Below are 19,619 nucleotides of genomic sequence, written 5' to 3' on the forward strand. Positions count from 1 at the left end.
GCAAAGGAGTCACAGCCTGGACTGTGCCTCCTGTATTCATGCTCATTATTTTGGCTTCAGCTGTAGCTGACTCAATTTGAGTAGCAATGGTTATTGCTTTTTCTAGTGTAAGTTGTGGTTCTAGAAGTAAGTGTTCTCTTACATGAAGCATGGTTGTTTTCTCAGTGAGCTGGTCTCTAATCATCTCATCTGCTATATTCCCAAAGTCACAAGTTACGATCAGACTCCTCAGGGAAGCAATATACTGCATTATAATTTCCCCTGTTTTTTGCTCACGCTGGCGAAATCTGTAGCGATTAGCTACTACATTCGCTTTTGGCACAAAAAAGTTCTTTAATGCAGTGAGTGCAGTCTCATAGTTATTGTCTGCAAGGGGGAAAGTGTAAAATATATGCTGGCCTTCTGCTTCAAGGCAGGGGATTAGCAGAGCATGCTTTCTTACTTCAGAAATCTCTGTAGCAGTGATTGCAAGCAGATAAGTCTCAAACATATGGATCCAGGCAGTAGAAGCAATTGGAGGCTCACCTGGGCTTTGCAGAAAGGGTGCAGGTGGGTTCAGAGGCAGAAGATCCATCCTCGTCGCCAAAATGTTGTAGCAACCAGGCAAGATACCAACAAACTTCAACAGGACTTTATTTTTAAAGTGGAAACCTCTTTACCAAGCTGCTGATGCACCCTCGGTAGCTCTCACTCCACCTCCTCAACTTCCCCCCCTTCCTGTTTCCTGTCCTTTCAGACTCCCAACAGCCCGTGCTCCCAGTTCTAATAATTACAAGCAGCATCTAAACACCACAGTTGACCCTTGTCCAGGGTTTGCAAAGGGTCAGTAAGAATGTGTTAAAGGAGAAGAAAAGATCAACTCATCTTAAATGGGCTAGATGGGAAGATCTTAACAAGCTTTTTAGAAGCTGTTTCAAACACCTACTGCTTAGTTCTCCTCTTCTGTCTTGCTCACCTCTCTCTCTCTCTCTCTTTCTCCCTCCCTCCCTCTCCCCAAGGTGAATAAATTCGGAGGCTCTTACGTTTATTCTTCATTAATTTATCTTAAGGAAAAAAGGACTCAGTTGTTGCTTGTGAGATAAAAGTTAACTGATTGAACAAAGAAAGATTTTTAAAAACTAGGACTAACTGCATGATATGCTTTTTTACACATATTCAAAGATATTGTAAGTGGCTATGCTATAGTGCATGGAGAGTAATGATAGCTGCATGGAATGCAAATAGGCAAAAGGTGCATGTACAGAATCTCCAGTTGTAAGAATATGCACACACTCTTGAGTGATTTTTTTAATTTTTTTTTTCTCAAAACTATATAGCTGCTTGTGCAGTTTGCAAATGGTTTGAAAATTTGACTCAGTATTTTCAAAGAAGTTCAGTACCTGGGGAGAAACCCTGACTTCCCTGAAGTCAATGGGAGTCTTAGTGTAAATATTTAAAACCAATTTTCAACTTTGTTGAACTCTTAGAGCTGCTCAATATTATGACTTGTCACAAATGACAATGCCTAGAAGGACTACTGTGGAAAGAGATCTGTTATTTATAGTGGATCAAAAGCTAAAGCAAACGTTATTCGAGTATGTTTCAGCAGCAGTGTTGTAAGCAAGACACAAGAAGTAATTCTTCCACTCTGCTCTGTGCTGATAAGGCTTCACCGGGAGTATTGTGTCAAATTCTGGGTGCCACATTTCAGGAAAGATGTGGACAAATTGGAGAAAGTCCAGAGGAGAGCAACAAAAATGATTAAAGTTCTAGAAAACATGACCTATGAGGGAAGATAGAAGAAAAATTGGCTTGTTTCGTCTGGAGAAGAGAAGATTGAGGGGGGGGACATGATAACCATTTTCAAGTACATAAAAGGTTGTTACAAGGAGGAGGGTGAAGAATTGTTCTCCGTAACCTCTGAAAATAAGACAAGAAGCAATGGGTTTAATTAAATTGCAGCAAGGGAGGTTTAGGTTGGACATTAGGAAAAAGTTCCTAAATGTCAGGGTAGTTAAGCACAGGAACAAATTGCCTAAGGAGGTTGTGGAATCTCCATCACTGGAGGTTTTTAAGAGCATTTAAAATAAACACCTGTCAGGAAAGGTCTAGTTATTACTTAGTCCTCCCTTGAATGCAGGGAGGAGACCAGACTAGATGACCTATTGAGTCCCTTCCAGTCCTATACTTCTATGAGTCTGTGAAAAAAATAGTTTGATGCTGACACAGGCTGTTTGCCTTGTGTCTTTTCTGACTTGAAAAATAACTGTTAATCATGCGGGAGAAGCACACCCATTGTTTTAGGAATAATAGTTATTTTTATGAACAATCTGGCCCAATACTTGAAAGGAGATGATGAAAGAAGGAGAGAAGAGTTATTGAATAGTTTTGTTCTGCAGGGCTCACTTCAACGATACTATATAACTACTGTGCTCTGCTCCCCAGCTCATATCTGCATTACCACATTTTCCCTTTCAGCATTGCTCAGAAGCTAACCTTCTGTATGTGGAATGGTATCAAAGTAGCAATATTTACTGTTGTCAAACAGCAAAATCAGAAATAAACTGCAGTCCAAATTCTGCCTTGTCTTTCTTAGATGACCACGTGAGCACTGTTTTACTAAAAGAAATAGAAGTGGATCAGGCTGTTTTCTGCCGCCCACTGAAATACACAAGTCTCTTGATACAGAATTTGCAATCTCTGAAACAACACCCCCCACCTCCAGTATAGGACAGAGAAGCCAGATTAGTCAACAGTCTAATTCAGATATTATAGTCCTGTGTCGTGCATCTCATCCTGCACACCTGTGTAACTGGTGTTCTTAAGTACCATGTTCATAGACCCCTTAGAACAGAGGCGGGCAAACTTTTTGCCCTGAGGGCCGCATCGGGTTTCTGAAATTGTATGGAGGGCCGGTTAGGGGAGGCTTGTGCCTCCCAAAACAGCCAGGCATGGCCATGGCCCAGCCCCCACCCCCTATCTGACCCCCCACCCCCGCTTCTCGCCCCTGACGGCATCCCTGGGACTCCTGCTCCATCCAACCACCCCTTCTCCCTGACCGCCCCAGGACCCCCTGCCCCTAACTGCCTCGCACTGCCCCATCCAACCCCTCCTCTCCTTCCTGACTGCTCCCCCCCGGACCCCTGCCCCCATTCAACTCCCCCTGTTCCCCACCCTCTGACCGCCCCGACCCCTTTCCACACCCCCGTCCCCTGACCACCCCCCAACTCCCCTGCCCTCTATCCAACCCCCCCACTGCTCCCTGCCCCCTTACCACACTGCCTGGAGCACCAGTGGCTGGCAGCGTGGCTGCACTGGGAAAGGCAGCCATGCCGTGCAGCACAGAGCACCTGGTCAGGCCAGGCTCTGCAGCCACGCTGCCCAGAGCATTGTGCTGGCGGCGCAGCGAGGTAAGGCTGCAAGGGATGGTCCGGGGCCTGGCCTCCCGGGCCAGGAGCTCAGGGGCTGGGCAGGACGGTCCCGCGGGCCAGATATGGCCTGCAGGTCGTAGTTTGCCCACCTCTGCCTTAGAAGTACTTAAGGAAGATAAATTATGTAACTGTAAATTCAGCTGTCAAAAAGGGGGCATTTTACCTCCCAAGGGGGTAAGTCCCTACTGGATAAGAAGACATTTAGTTGCTAATAATGAGAAACTGTGTTTCTGGAGTCTTGCTCCAGCTGGGTTTATGTAAACACCAATGTGTATGTGCTTCCTGCAATTCTCAGCTCATAAGAAGAGTTTCCATACACCTAAGAGTCTAATCAGAAATACAATCATCTGGTCTCTTCAAGTTCCTAGCAATGCCAACTCAGCCCTCATCTTGTTGGGTTTATAATAGTGCCTTCTGGAATTATCAGCTATCCACCTCCAGGAGGAGGGTGCCACTGCTGTGCAGGGCCTCTGTCTTCCACATCTAGATTTTAACATTCTACCAACCTTGCCCAGCTCTAAGAAACTATAATTTTGTAAATCAATATCTATAAAGCAGTGGATTTAAGGATATTGGCAAACACTAGAATGCTTGATTTAACATTTAATATTGGTGTATGTAGCTGAGACTGTTTTGAAGTAGATTGGGGAAAGCTGGCTGTTTGAAATGTAACAAAGATAGCGGGACTCTAACAAACTGCTTTGACTTCTGTCCTTCTGCTCCCAAATAAGGTGTTTTTCTGTATCTACAGTCGAATGAAAAGTCTGAACATCTAAAATTCCCTGTTGTGCTGTGGCATTGTCTTTGCAGGCCACACCAGATGAGGATAGACTTTTAAATTGAACTGTCAAATCAGATGGTAGAAAATCAATGTGGAAGCTAAAAGTCATGGATTCAAAAGCTAAAAGGATATTGATTTTTCTTTCTTGTCAAAATCAAGCCAGACAAAACTCTAAAACATAAGAGAATTGGGCTTCTTTTTTATGCACTATGAGCATTCTTCCAACACCCATGCCTTCTCGCTCCAAAATACATCTAGAATATATAAAACATGGGTATTGAAGCTTGTCTCTCCGCAAAAGATAAAATCCCTGAGTCTCTTCCTGATTCTCCAGTCCTTTGCAGAATTGCAGACGTTTTAATGGTATTTCTATTTCTTGTATTATCCCTAGTATAATGAGGAAAAACCCTACACTAATACAAAATTATATACCTGATTCCTGCACCTGTGTAAAAAATAATAATAATAATAATTTTGTTGTATGTTTTATGCTGTATCATAGAAATTCATCTTCTCCAGTAGAAAGCTTTCGAAAAGTTATTAAGAATCAGTATTAAATTCAGTGTCTGAGGGTGATAGAAAAGAATTACTGTTTGATACAAAAGAGATGAGGTGCATTTCTCTGACTAGTTGTGCTGCAGAATCTTTCTTATGCTTGCAGTTCAGAATAGAATAACATTTCTTTTAAAAATATGTTGAGGTAGGAGCTCTTCTTTTAATGTATAGCTCTCGTATTTTGCTTTCTCACAAGACATTAAGCCATGAAAGGTACTGACTTCACATAGCTTACAGAAATGCAGGAAGTAATATCTTGAAGTCCTGTAATCTTTCAGATGATGTTTTCATTGGTGTTTGTCAGCAGTTTTATATAACAGTTAATGTGGTTTTGTTCTGCTTAACCCTCAACAATTTTCTAATGGGCTACTTCATTTGGAAGATTGAGAGTAAGTCATACAGTAGATGTAAGGCAATGAATTTTAATATTGCATTACTGTGTGTGGGTGAGAGAGAGAGATTTGATTTTTAACTTGTTGTATACCTGTAGAGTATAGAAACGTTCAGTATCTTGCTATGGAAATCCTAAAACTGAGAGTTAACTCTATTAACTTGCCCCTGTGACAGCACAGATTAATGTGACTGCATAATGCAGACCATTTAAATGCACAGGATAAAGTATTCTTTTCAAAGCATTCATCCTTTCAACTTCTTTGATTGGGACCTTCCTGTTTGTATAAGCATGGTTTGATTAGATGAAGTCAAATGGAATTGATTTTAAAAAAAATCAATTTAAATCACAGGGATCCATCTGCCTCCCTCAGTGTCTCCGCACTGACTGAGCTGGAGGCCCTGCCCTTTATACATCCTGTTACCCACTTCTGGTAGGAGGGGCGAGTCAGGCCTGACTCCTCCCACTTGGGCACAGAGGGTGGTTCGTCCCCATCTAGGTCGGAGGGAGGCCACACCGCCTCACTACACTCACCCACCTTGTCTCTCTGATTTCCTTGAATACTCATTCCCTTCTCCGTAGCCTTCCCAAGTCTTGAATCTCCAACATAAGCAGAATGCTTCTGCCTTGCCTTCTTAAGTACATAAAGGTTTAGGACCACATCATCTTTTGGCCAAACAACTCTGTCTGACCTAATCGAGCCTATTTTATCATGGATATAGGTAGCTAATCAGTTTTGCCAAGTGTTTATAGTACACACCAGTTATAGTGTCTGAGCACCTTAAAGTGATTAAAAAATATTTTGCAAGTGTCATTCATTTTATATTCGTTTTCTGCTGGCTACCTACTCATTTTAGGATCCAGTTCATTCCTTCCCTTCTCTCCACCCCATAATTTTTAAAACACTTCAATGCTCTTTAGCCCTTCCCTTTGCTTGTCTGGTGCTGTCCTCCACGCTGTCCTCCTTCTTAATCTCACCACTCTTGGTGTAAGAGCCTTCTCCTTTGCAGTGTCTGTTGACTAGAACAGCCTTCCTTTATCTCTCTCTACTTCATAGACTGCTCATCTTGTTTTAACTTCCACTAGAAATCATCTCTCAATTCACATCTCTTTTAAGTTTGCTTGTTGGGTATTATTATTTAACCTCGTAAATGTATTTGCCTTCATAAGGTCTATAGAGGAGAGTATATAAGTTAGTATTATTGCACTGAGTGGAGCTCTCTGGAGCTGCTGAGAAAGATGAAGTGTAGCACTGATTAATATACACCCCTAGCGTAATAGCCTTGCCCTTTTTTGCCTGAGCAGTTAGATTCAAGATGATGTGGGTTATTCCAGTGAAGATGGAGTCTTTAAGTGGAGACATGTACCCATGTTTGGGTTTGGAGACAGCTATTGTTTCAGTCACTTCTTTACGTGTAGTCTAAATGAAAGTCAGTAGTTATGCCCAGGACAAAAAATTTTAACAAAACCCCCAAGAATAACTGCATGATGTATATTATTGCATACAAAAGGACATTGGGATTGCAAAATTGAATGCTCAAAGGTTAGAAAGTGCCCAAATTAAAGCTGACTGTGATATTTCTGCACACTGGTCAGCGTGTGGTATGTGTCTCCCTCAGTGCCTAATCCACAGAGGATGCATGTCTGTTACAGGCTCCAGCTATGAAACCTGGCTCAAGCTTTAGAAATTCATGCTTTTAACTCTGGAGCTCCCTGATTCAGTTCCTAGTATCTGCCAAGATGGTGGCTGGCTATCATAAAACCTTAATTCATTTCTCTTGTATGTATGCATATTATTATTTATTTGTAATATTGTAGCACCCAGGAGTCCGAATCATGGACCAGGACTCCATTGTGCTAAGTGCTATAAAAACATAGTCATACAGTCTTTAATTACATAATCCAACTCTACATATGTTGAGTGTGTATAAAAAATAAAAACAGTGTGCAAATGATCATTTCTGCTATTCTACTTGGTTTACATTTCAGCAATTTCAAACGACTCAAATATGAAAAATCCATAATATTCACACACAACATATGACTAAAAATATTCAACAACAAAACCCAAGATACATACATACAAATATATGAAGAAAAAGGGGGCTTTATTCCTGTGTTTGAATGTTTTAAGAGCTATTTCAAATCAATTAGCAAAATATTATAGCACATATGTGCAAAGTATGTCATCTCATTTTTCCCTCTGATTTCATTTCTAAAGTTTGTGTGAAAGCTCAAAGAATAAAAGCAGCAAAATCACTGAGATTGACAACTGAATATTAAATTTTCCCGCTTGCCAAAATCATTACAATTGCAACAAAATAATAGCACCATTGTAGAATAAAAACCTCTTTTCCTAGCTGCTTGTCCACATTCACAATGAGCGAGTAATGGTGCCTCCCACAAGTTGTCCCTAATCTTAGTGCAATTAATTTATTGTATGGGAGCAAGTGTTTTTATTTTCAAAGCACTTTTATGTTTAGATGTCATTGTTGTGTTCGCCACCTTCCCTGTAACTCTGGTACTTCATATGCTCTGCTGCAGTGGCTCAAAGCCTGTACACTGACAGCCAGCAGATAAGCATGCACGGTCAATGTGTTAAGCACTCTGATGCCAGCAGTCTGCTTGTTACACCCCAGCCACACTCTGGTATCCACCAGCCTTGGTTACTAGACATTTGGGAGTGGTGCAGTGCCAATGCTGACTTTGTTAGACTTCTTTGGCACTGGGGGTGGGGAATATTCTGCTGTGACGGTAAATAAGACACTTATGCTGCACCAGCCTGGAGTGGGTACTGGTGTGTGTTTCCTCTGTGACTACCAGCCAAGTGAATCCAACACCCGCCCCCCCCCCCCCAGTCCTGAATTTCACAAAACCATGTGCTCTGCAAGGTCCAGCCCTTTTCTGGACCATGCAGAGGAATGATAAGGTTCATTGGCTCCTCTGAAGAGACACAAGGCACAGCTTCTCACTTGAACTGGAGTTAACAATCACTTCAGTTCAAGCACAGTACTAGGCTGATTAAAAGTCAAACAAGCTGATTAACCAAAGGAGAGAGGATTTTAAGTGATGGCAAGTACAAGGAATACAGTTAGAAAGGGTTACAAACAAAAGGAAAAATAAATTTCCTAATGCTAAAACTGAAACAAACTATTGTCTAAGTATCAGGTAAGATTCTTACCACCCACTTCTTCCAGCAAGATAGCTGACCTCCCCTCTGGTCAGAATCTCTTCCCAAAGACAAATCCCTCAGTGTGTCTGTCATCTTAGGTGAAAGATTACTTGGGGTTCTCTGCCCCTCTCTTTTACAGTCCAGTGAACCTTTGACATGGAGTCTTCTGAAGGATGCCTCCCAAAATAAAGTCAATTCAAGCTGTATGGAAGGAGACATGAAGTATGATGGCGAAGGAAGTTCCATGCTAGTTTCCTTCTCTCTAGGTGTTTGCTAAAATGCCAATTAATCTGTTCCTTCCCTCTTCTTTGCAAATGAATGGACACTTGCCATGTGATTGGTAAGCAACTCTGATGACAGCTGGCTGGAGATGTCAGCTTGTTCTTTGTCGGGGAGAAACCTCTTTACCCAGTCCCCAGTCTTGTCTGGTAAATACATTTTAGTTCCATGTTTCCTTGATATTTCTGTTGTACCTTTGGCATTTACCATATGCACACCACACAAGAATATTAATGATCAGTGTGGTGTTAGTCTTCCAATGATGCTATACATGACATGCATCAGATACCATATGACATTAATGAATTCGGGTACACTGAACTTGTCAGGCCAACTGAAACTCACTACCAGGTACCAATGAGCCCCGTGCCCTCTTGCACTGGGATGCTGTTAGGGTCACAGTCATTCATACTCAAGCAGCATTAGATGAGATATATATAGTGTTTCTTAGGCTTTTTTGCAAGTTCAGACTTTGGATATTGCTGTAGGCATCCCTCTGTGTAGCAGAGCAAGATTTATTTATTTTTAAAAACCCCACTCATTTGTGCAGTATGTATCTCAGCTTTAAAAATAAATCTCATCCAAAATCACTAACCTGATTTCCAGGAGCAGTAAAAGAAATTCCAGTATTTTCCACAGAGTAGAAATTCAGACTCTTAGCATGGCAAACTACTTCTGTTTTCTCTTATATGTCCTCTTAATATGATTCCAACCAACTCTGAATAATTTGTGCTTGGAGTTTAGTTAGACTTTAATACTCCAAGGAGAGAGAGAGGGAACCAGAAATGAAGTTGTGAGCCCTTCCAAACCCTGCCTGCTCATGAAAATCTCTTTTCTAACATTATATAAGCAGGGGAATAGTCCTGCTATTGTGGGGAACTTTCCTGGCTTCTGCACTACCCCAGTGAAGCGGGCTAGCGAAAGGATCTGAGTCCTTGCTCCCACTTCCTTTACCCAGTGGCCTCCCTGCCCTTGAGGACTCCCCTTCCACTCTCCTGTCTGGCAGAGTCCTCGTAACCCCAACAAGGCTGGGTCCAGGATTCCTGGGCGGCTCGACCCCCAGCCCTGCTGTAGTCACCTAGGACGGGGCTAGGGTGTCCCCACTCCAGGGTACTCTCTCTGCACTGGGCACTTCTCTGACCCACTGACCATTACATACAAGTTAAAGGAAATGCAAGTTATTTAATCAACAATTAATTTTAAAAAGAATAAGGAAAAATGGGAAAGGTTAAAGGAAACACATCACCCCGCTCTGTGGCAAGGAACATCACAAACAGTGTCTCTGGAATGTCAGGGCAGTTCACAGTCTGTTCCTTGTAAGTCCCAGGCCTTCTTCTCAGGCCCTGGCTTTGCTGCAGGGATGCTGTGGGTTGGACACTTGCTCTGGTGGTGGCCACACGCTCTTAGGCTCTAGGTGGCAGGGCCCTTCTTCCCAGTGTCGCCCCCGCCCTGTCGGGGTTATGATCCAAGCCTGGCCTGCAGAGCCTCTTGGCTGAGGCATCTCCCTGCGCTGGGCCCTCTGCCCAGGGTCCCCCTCGGCCTCCCCAGCTGCTCACCGCACCCAGCTCTGGACTGCTCCAGCCCCAGCTCCACCACTCCGTCTCAGCATTGCTGCTGCTGCTCTGCCTCCAGCTCCCCGGGCTGCTTCTTTGGCCCCTCTGGCTCTGGTTGCTGCAGCTCTGCTCCCAGGACAGGTCTGCTCTGCAGGCTGCTTCTGTGACTCTGCTCCCAGCACTGACCTGCTTCCTGGGCTGTTTTTCTGGCCCCTCTGGCTCTGATTGCTGCAGCTCTTCTCTCTGGGCTGTGCCTCTGGCTTTGGGGCTGCAGCTCTGCCCCCAGGACAGGGTCTGCTCTCTCTGGGCTGCTTTTCTGGTTCCTCTGGATCTGGCACAGCTCTGCTCCCCACCTCAGCTCGGGCCCCTGCTTTCTCCTTAGCTCGGCCCCACTCTGTCTGACCCAGGCAATTCCAGCTCACATGGAGGACGGGACCTCCCTGGCCTCCTGACTCCCTGATTAGCCTGCCCGCCCTGTCATTCAGGCTGACCTGGAGCATTGGCCTTTCCCCATTGCTCCTGGGGGCTGTCAGTTTCAGGGTCCTGATTCCCCATCGACCGTTCCCCCTTTTTAGTACTGGGAGCTAGCAACTAAAACACCCCTGGGGGTAACAGTCCCGTTACATATAAAGACTCATCACTTGCCACACTGAAAAAGTCAAGATGAGGGCACCAGTTATAATGATTACAAATGCTCTAAGCTTTCCTGTCTTACATGAGCTTCTCAGCACCAAAGTTTTCCACTATTTTCTCTTGACTGAGGGTCTAATCTGAAAAATATATCAATGACCTTCCAAACCATGCAGGTCCAGGAAAGCTCTGTGTGTTGGTCAAGCAGTAGGCTGATTTATGCATGATAGGGCTGCTGCAGAAATCTAAAATAAACAAAGCAAGATGTACTTCTTGTGAGCATGTTGCAGAGCTGTGCAGAGCAGTAGAGAACTCATGAAAATGAATGTCCACCTCCGACATTATGCTACTCCCTCTTTTCTAAACCTCTGGCTCCATTCTGCATGATCCCAGGAGGAAGACTGGCTCTAGAGTAGGGGCTTTTAATTTAAAACTACAAACCAAAAAAAAAGGAAAGATCTTTCCCATCACGATCATCAGGTTGGAAGAAAATGGGTTTCTGCTCTCACAGCAATTGTTTTATGAGCACCCCACCATTAGTCAAATAATTTGGGGGTCTTCCTGTTCATATAGTTTTCCACTTGTTTCTGAAGGGGGGGTGGGGGTTAGGTATTAATTAGAAGGCTCCTTTCCTCCCTGACAGAAACAGCGCTTTCAGCCATGACTGTTTGTAGGTATACCAGCAATGGCCTCTTTAACATTCTTCTCCAGCTGCCTGATGTTCCATTGTTTGGGAAAGAATGTGGCTCTTAAATTAGGACTCCAGGGGATGCAGTGGTAATGCTCTTTACAACAAAGTCCTCCCCATTTCTAAACTTGCCCTTCTATATTTATATTGAATCATTCCTTTTGAAATGTGGATAACAAACCCAGACACCTACCATACAACTCAAAATCCCACCCCAAATTCTTTTCTTTGACTGCCCCAGTATTGTCACGAAACCCCTCTCCAGAAATCTGTCTCCTCTTTTCCAGCCTTAATCAGATGACATTTGATATTGTTTTACGTTATTGGTTCTAGAGGGTTTATTGTCTCTAGTCACAGGAGTATATGAAGATTAATTAGCGTAATGTTTATATAGCACTTTAAATATGTAAAGCACTGTATAATGATGATTTGCATTGATACAGTGACCTTCCTATTGCAGTTTTTTAGTAAAATATTGAAAAGATATATATTATTATAATGTGTCCTTATGGATTAACTCTTTTTTTTATTTAGAGGGTTTGGGTTTTTTTAACTGGGTATTTTTTCTGTCTTGTTGAATAGAGCCATTTGAGAGTTCTTTATATTGGCTAATGAGAAATGTTCTGGTTAAATATATTTAATCATTCTGAAATTCTTTGGAGGTTAGAATACTCCTATACATTTATCAATTTGTTGTTACAAATTTTAAAAAAATTAATTTTACCACACTAAAGAAATACAGTACCTGCACTGTACGTAGTGTGAAGAAATGGACAAACTTCAAAAGACTCAATGGTTTGATACATGTAAGCTCTCAAGCAATTACTTATTTAAACCTTTTCTGAACTGACCTGTCATGAAGATGCCTTTCTCAAATGTATGTTCTAATTCAACCATAAATTAGAGGCTTGATCGTGCTCACTCTATGTAGTGAGGAAGAAAGTCCCTCCACTGCAGGAATTACTGGGTTTAATTCTAGAGGATGTGTTCTGCCGGAGGTTCGATGAGATGATCATAATGAACCCTTTTAGCTTTAAAACCTATGACTCTACGAACTTTAAGACTCAGTAATTTTGATAATGGAAATCTCATGAGAACTGTCTTTCTTGTAAAGTTTCAAGTAATTCCTGATTCCAGTTGGTCCAGATATGTCACAAGAACCAGTGATGGTGATCAGTATTTTCGTACTTCTGCTTCTGACTTAAGTTGGCAATAAGAAATTCAAATGCTAAAATGAAAAATAATGGAATAACAGGTTAACTGAAATCCTCAGAACCTCCAAAACTATCCCAAAGGTCTTTCCTGCTCCTAACCAAAGGATACAGTACAATTCCTTTCTTGGCAATAGCAAATGGAACACATTGGTTTGAGCATATTATCAGTGCCCTGACCTGATGTGTTTAATAAATCCACCTTGAAGAAATTGAAGATCTTGGGCCAAATTCAAATGCTCAGGGTAAGCAGGTACAACTCCATTTGATTTAACTGAAAGCATCTTCTGCTTCTGTTAGGGCTGAATTTGTCTTCTAGTGGCACAGCCTGCAAGCAAGTGGGTGAGATTTGGGTTTGCTATGATTAACCGGGCAATTGAATGGATATTAGCACAGTAATCTTTTCCTCTTTGCAAATATCTTAACAAAGGTGAGATACATTGGTCTAGAGCCTGGGCCATATTAAGTCCCTTTTGTGACACTCCAGCAGCAGAGGGAACTTACATTTTCCCTAAAAGGGTTCCCCCTAAACCTCGGCTTCGCAATCTTTTCTGCTTCCCGGCATAGGGAGAGTTTCCGGGCATGTCAGGGGGCAGGAGAAGGTGTGACTGAACTTCACTGAGATCTGGCAATTTCCACTGGCAGAAGAGCCCAAAGGGATGGCTGGTGGAAGTTAGGGCAGACCTAAAGCTGCTCTTAGTTGCATTTGGGGCAGTATCATGTTCTGACTTCCCCCAGGATTTGAGGGGAAGAAAGGCAATGTAATTACATCTTTGTCCTCTAGCTGCACTGAACCTGAGCACTGAAACAGCTGAGAATGTAGCAGTTTATATTTTAACCCTTTGCTCTGCAATTTATTAAAATCTCCAGTTGGAAATAAGAAGTCACACAGTGTTGTCTAATTAGACAAGATGTATTCAATAGCCTTCAATAATAACACTGTTTTTCTTTTTCATTTAGTGGTGCTACATCCATTGTCTACAGATGCAGGCAGAAAGGAACCCAGAAGCCTTACGCTGTCAAAATGTTGAAGAAAACTGTAAGTTGTTTTTTGGTTTCTACAGCATTGTATTGATAGGATTGGTAATGAATTTGGACCCTCTTCACCTCTGAGATCCATCACCCCAGCAGCAGAGCATCTTCTGCTCCCCATACTTAAAGGGATTTGGTGGAAAGCATGAATAAGTAAGGCCTACACTCTGAAGACTGGTAAAGGGTTGGGGAGAACTCAAGCAGAGAAGGAAAGTAGAAGGAGGCCAAGAGAAGGGGAAGAAAAATGATGGGTCCTGACTGGGTGGAAAAGAGTAACTGAGGGAAGGCCGGGTGGTTGGAGTTCAAGGATGTGATTTTTATTCATGTGCTAGAATGGCAACATAACGGCAGGTGAGTAGGTGAAAACATGCCTAACTGCGACATTAATTGGTGGTCTCAGTGCAAGACATAATGGACAGGTTTTGCATCAATAAGATGTCGGCACTAATTTGTAGTCTTTGAAAACAGGCCAAAGATTAAACTGGCATAGAAATGAAACTAGAGGTGCTCCTTCAGCGTCTATGTTTGGCATGCTGGCAGGAGGCAAAAAGTTGCATTAAAAGCTTGCATTGCTATTGCTTGTGCTGTTTGTTTTCTATGGAAAAACAGAGGTCTTTAGTTTCAAGTTTCAACGTTTAGCTCTCTACACTCTCACATTCATATAACATTTTAAAAATAAACAATTGCTCATTTAATTTTTTTGTGATTCTTATTCTGAAATGCACTAAGAAAACAAATGGTATAATTTAAAAAAATCCCATTAATTTTTTAGTGTCTGTACAGATTAGTTCATTTATATGATTGACATAGAGTTTAAAAACCCATAAAAGTTGAGAAAAATAATTAATAATGTCATAGATTCCAAGGCCAGAGGGACCATTATGATCATCTAGTCCAGTGATTCTCAAACTTCATTGCAGCACGACTCCCTTCTGACAACAAAATTACTACACAACCCCGGGTTGGGGGAGAGAGGGCTGGAGTCCGAGCCCCACCGCCCTGAGTTGGGGTGAGTTCAGGCTTCAGCTTCAGTTCCGGGTCCCAGCAAGTCTAGTCCTGGCCCTGGAAACCCAATTAAAATGGAGTCATAACCCACTTTGGAGTCCCGACCCACAGTTTGAGAACCGTTGATCTAGTCTGATCTCCTGTATAACACAGGCCAGAGAACTTCCCAAAATAATTCCTAGAGCATGTATTTTAGAAAAACACCCACTGGTGATTTAAAAATTACCAGTGATGCAGAAAGAAAAGGAGTACTTGTGGCACCTTAGAGACTAACAAATTTATTTGAGCATAAGCTTTTGTGAGCTACAGCTCACTTCATCCGATGCATTCAGTGGAAAATACAGTGGGGAGATCACCATGATCCTTGGCAAACTGTTGTGTGGTTAATTACCTTCACAGTTAAAAATGTATGACATATTTCCAGTCTGACTTTGTCAAGCTTCAACTTCCAGCCATTGGATTATGTAATTCTTCTCTCTGTTAGATTGAAGTGACCACTATCAAATATTTGTTTCCCCTTTAGGTACTTATAGACTGTAATCAACTCACGCCTTAACCATCTCTGATTAAGCTAAATAGAGTGAGCTCCTTGAATCTATCACTACAAGGGATGTTTTCTAATCCTTTAATCATTCTCATGGCTCTTCTCTGAACCCTCTCCAATTTATTAACATTCTTCTTGAATTGTAGAACTGTAAACAATATTCCAGTAGTGGTTGCACCAGTGCTAAATACATCAGTAAAATAACCTCTTTACTTCTACCTGAGATTCCCCAGTTTATGCAAACCATCCCAGGACTGCATTAGCCCTTTTGGCCACAGCATTACACTGGGAGCTCATGTTCAGCTGATTTTCCACCACAGCCCCCAAATCTTTTTCAGAGTCACTGCTTCCCAGGATAGAGTCCCCCATCTTGTAAGTATGGCCTAAATTTTTTGTTCCTAGGTGTATACATTTACATTCAGCCGTATTAAAACACACATTGTTTGCATGTGTCCAGCTTACTAAGTTATCCAGATTGCTAGATCAGTGACCTGTCCTCATCATTATTTACCACAAATTTTTGTGTCACCTGCAAGCTTTATCAGGGGTGATTTTATGTTTTCTTCCAGATCATTGATTAAAATGTTAGCGTGTAGGGTCAGGAACTGACTCTTGAGGACCCCACTAGAAACACACCAACTCTATGATGAGTCCCTATTTACAATTAGATTTTGAGACCTAGCATTTAGTCAGTTTTTACTCCATTTAATGTGTGCCGTATTCATTTTATATCATTCTAGTTTTTTAATCAAAATGTCACACAGTACCAGGTCAAATACCTGGTAGGAGTCTAAATCTGTTACATCATATATTACATAATAAGAAGTGAAGTGTATGTCCCTGAATAACAATGGTGGCTAGATTCAGTACAGCCTTGCTTATCTGAATATTGTGCTTAACAGTGAGTAAGTTCAGGTAACTGAAGGAATTTTGTGTGTAATTAATAGAGCGTGGGAGACATACCCCTGTTACTGAGAACAGGTGGTATTTTATAATTGGGCTCATTTGGATAATTGACCAGATAATCAAGGTCATACTATAATAATGTACAGCTGTCTGTATCTGTGCTTGATGAACTACTATAGATCTGTTCCAATTTGGGCAAATTATCATTACCTACGGCAGAGTGAACAATGTGCTAAGCTCTTCCTAACAGAAAAGTAGGTCTGGTCTCTGACCAGAGGAGCTCAGTCTAAAGAGTGATTAAGTATTATTTAGATAATATTTTTCTGTAATTATGCCATTAAAATGTTGATCAGTTTAGATTTTTGAAATAAAATCTTAAGAACAAGAATTATAACTAAGAGGACTGCTGCATGCACATGAAATAAAGAGGGGGAAGTGGAGGTATGATGAGTGAAGAAAAGAGAGGGATTGTGGCTGGTTTTACCTCTTTGACACAGGATCCCACTGGAAAAGATGTCACAGTCCCATTGTCTAAAACTATTTGTTCATAAAGCAGCATCTGGGAGCACAGAGAAATAGGAAGAAAAAAGATGGAAGAAGTGAGATTAGCTCCAATTTCGCTTTCTAACCACCCAATGATTAATGTTTCATAGGGCAGCAGAGAGAAGAAAGGGAAGAGAAAAAAGAGATGATTGTAAAAACCAGGGCATAAGACAATGGTAGAAATCATGCTCTCTCTGGGATGGGCTGCAATGTGGTAGCTCCTGTTTATACTGTATTTTAGTTAAGTAACAAGACTAGAATCATAGAATATCAGGGTTGGAAGGGACCTCAGGAGGTCATCTAGTTCAACCCCCTGCTCAAAGCAGGGCCAACCCCCTACTTTATTTATTTAGCCCCAGATCCCTAAATGGCCCCCTCAAGGATTGAACCAACAACCCTGGGTTTAGCAGGCCAATGCTCAAACCACTGAGCTATCCCTCCGCCATAACTTTTTATGATCTAGTAGCTAACTATTGAGCTGCCATCTAGGAGATCTACGGTTCTGGGCAGGACCATGTGCCAGTTCAGTGGAAATGTATGTAATGGGAGATCTAGACTCCCTTTAGTATCTCACTGCTGTCAATGTTGATAAGAATAATATTCCTGTGATCTCTCTGGCTACTATAGCAAGTAAGACTGTCAGGAAAGGTAGGATCGTAGCTTCTATGTCAGCTAAAAGTGGACAAAGAGAAGAAGGCATTGGTCTGTTAAAAAGTAAGATTAAAGAAGCTGAAAGAAAAGTCGGCATGGATAATGGTGAAAATTGGAGAGAACTCTAGAGTAAGAAATTAGGTTTGGAATTTTTATTTCACGAAGACATCAATAAAAAGATTAACTTTTTATAAAACTAAATTTTGTGGTACAGTGAAGAAGCCTGGTAAATTACTCTCTCTCATATTTACCGATAGACTTGATCCAAACACTGTCCCTGAGCTAGGCCTGGTTGGCAGAGACCGAACTATATATAACCCTGAACTATTTTCAGGAGAGTTCTTAAAATTCTGCCGACATCTATCCACATAGGAAGCAGATGAAGGATGAACCAGGCAATGTAAGTGTTCTTAAATCATGTGGAACAAGCAGAGCTGTCAGTCGTACTTCGCCCTTCAGAAGAGTCTCTCAAATAATGGGGCCCCATGCCATGATGAACTGTCTTCAGACTACTGTAAGTTAAGGTTGCAAATGTGAGGTCACATTCTGGACATTGCACAATCACTTATACACCATTAATCTTTAATATTTGTAAAGACCAATAACACTGTTCTAAGAAAGAACTTAAAAACCTGCCTGAAAATTTTAGCCAGTCATATTAATTATATCTTTTGCTTATAGAGATCTTTTCATCTGTATAGTAGAACTGTTACTGTTATAAACAAAGTAGGTCACATAGATCAACCCAGAAGGTTTTCTGGGAGAAGAGGAGATTCCTGGATGTTAGGAATCTAGATAATTTGGTGAACAAGGCTGCAGGCCCTTTTCTCATTTATTGTAGAATTTGAAAGCTGTGTAATGAATGAGGCAAAGGACAGGAAGAAGAACAAGGATGATCTTGTAATTAAGGTACTTGAATACCATCCAGGAGAATTGGATTCTGTCTCTGCCACAGACTTTTAATGTGATTCTGGGCAAGTCACTTTAAACCAAGTTCACAAGTGCCACTGTATGTTCTTCAGGTTCTGGGTGTCCAACTTGAGACCTGGGGGGGCCTGATTTTCAGGTATGTAGTGAATGCCCTCTATAAATACATCACAGGGATAAAAACCAGGGAGGGGATGAAGTGATTTAAGTTAAGCACCAATATTGGCACAAGAATACATGAATATAAACTGGCCATCAACAGGTTTAGGCTTGAAATTAGGCAAAGGTTTCTAAGCATCAGAGGAGTGAAACTGTGCAACAGTCTCGGAAGGGGATCAGTGGGGGCAAAAAACCTACCTGGTTTCAAGACTGAGCTTGATAAGTTTATGGAGGGGATGGCCTGATGAGACTACCTATAATGACATGTGGCCCATCAGTGACTGCTAGCAGCAAATCTCTTCAGTGGCAAAAGACTGGACTCTAGATGGGGAGGTCTCTGAGTTACTACAGAGAATTCTTTCCCAGGTATGTGCCTGGTGTGTCTTGCCCACATGCTCAGTGTTTCACTGATTGCCATATCTGGGGTTGTGAAGGGATTTTACTCAAGGTCAGATTGGAAGAGATGCTAGAGGGGTTTTGCCATCTTTTGCAGCATGGGATATAGAATCATAGAATAACAGAGTTGGAAGGGACCTCTGGAGGCCATCTAGTTCAACCCCCTGCCCAGAGCAGGACCAATCCCAACTAAATCATCCCAGCCAGGGCTTTGTCAAGCCTGACCTTAAAAACTTCTAAGGAAGGGGATTCCACCACCTCCCTAGGTAACGCATTCCAGTGTTTCACCACCCTCCTAGTGAAAAAGTTTTTCCTAATATCCAACCTAAACTTCCCCCACTGCAACTTGAGACCATTACTCATTGTACTGTCATCTGCTATCACTGAGAATAGTCTAGATCCATCCTCTTTGGATCCACCTTTCAGGTAGTTAAAAGCAGCTATCAAATCCCCCCTCATTCTTCTCTTCCACAGACTAAACAATCCCAGTTCCCTCAGCCTCTCCTCATAACTCATGTGTTCCAGACCCCTAATCATTTTTGTTGCCCTTTGCTGGACTCTCTCCAATTTTTCCACATCCTTCTTGTAGTGTGGGGCCCAAAACTGGACACAGTACTCCAGATGAGGCCTCACCAATGTCAAATAGGGGGGAACGATCACGTCCCTCGATCTGCTGGCAATGCCCCTACTTATACACCCCAAAATGCCATTGGCCTTCTTGGCAACAAGGGCACACTGTTGACTCATATCCAGCTTCTCGTCCACTGTAACCCCTAGGTCCTTCTC

General features: G+C 42.1%; 1 protein-coding gene across 1 annotated transcript in view; it reads left to right on the forward strand.

Annotated features, from left to right (window-relative positions):
• Positions 1-19,619, forward strand: part of CAMK4 (calcium/calmodulin dependent protein kinase IV) — a 294,805-nt gene that overhangs the window by 112,386 nt on the left and 162,800 nt on the right. The window contains exon 2 of the mRNA XM_074952952.1: positions 13,631-13,709. Within this exon, the coding sequence (XP_074809053.1) occupies positions 13,631-13,709 (79 nt within the window). The remainder of the gene's footprint in view (positions 1-13,630; positions 13,710-19,619) is intronic.

Source organism: Natator depressus, chromosome 5 (genome assembly GCF_965152275.1).
Source record: "Natator depressus isolate rNatDep1 chromosome 5, rNatDep2.hap1, whole genome shotgun sequence".
Classification (NCBI taxonomy): domain Eukaryota; kingdom Metazoa; phylum Chordata; order Testudines; family Cheloniidae; genus Natator; species Natator depressus.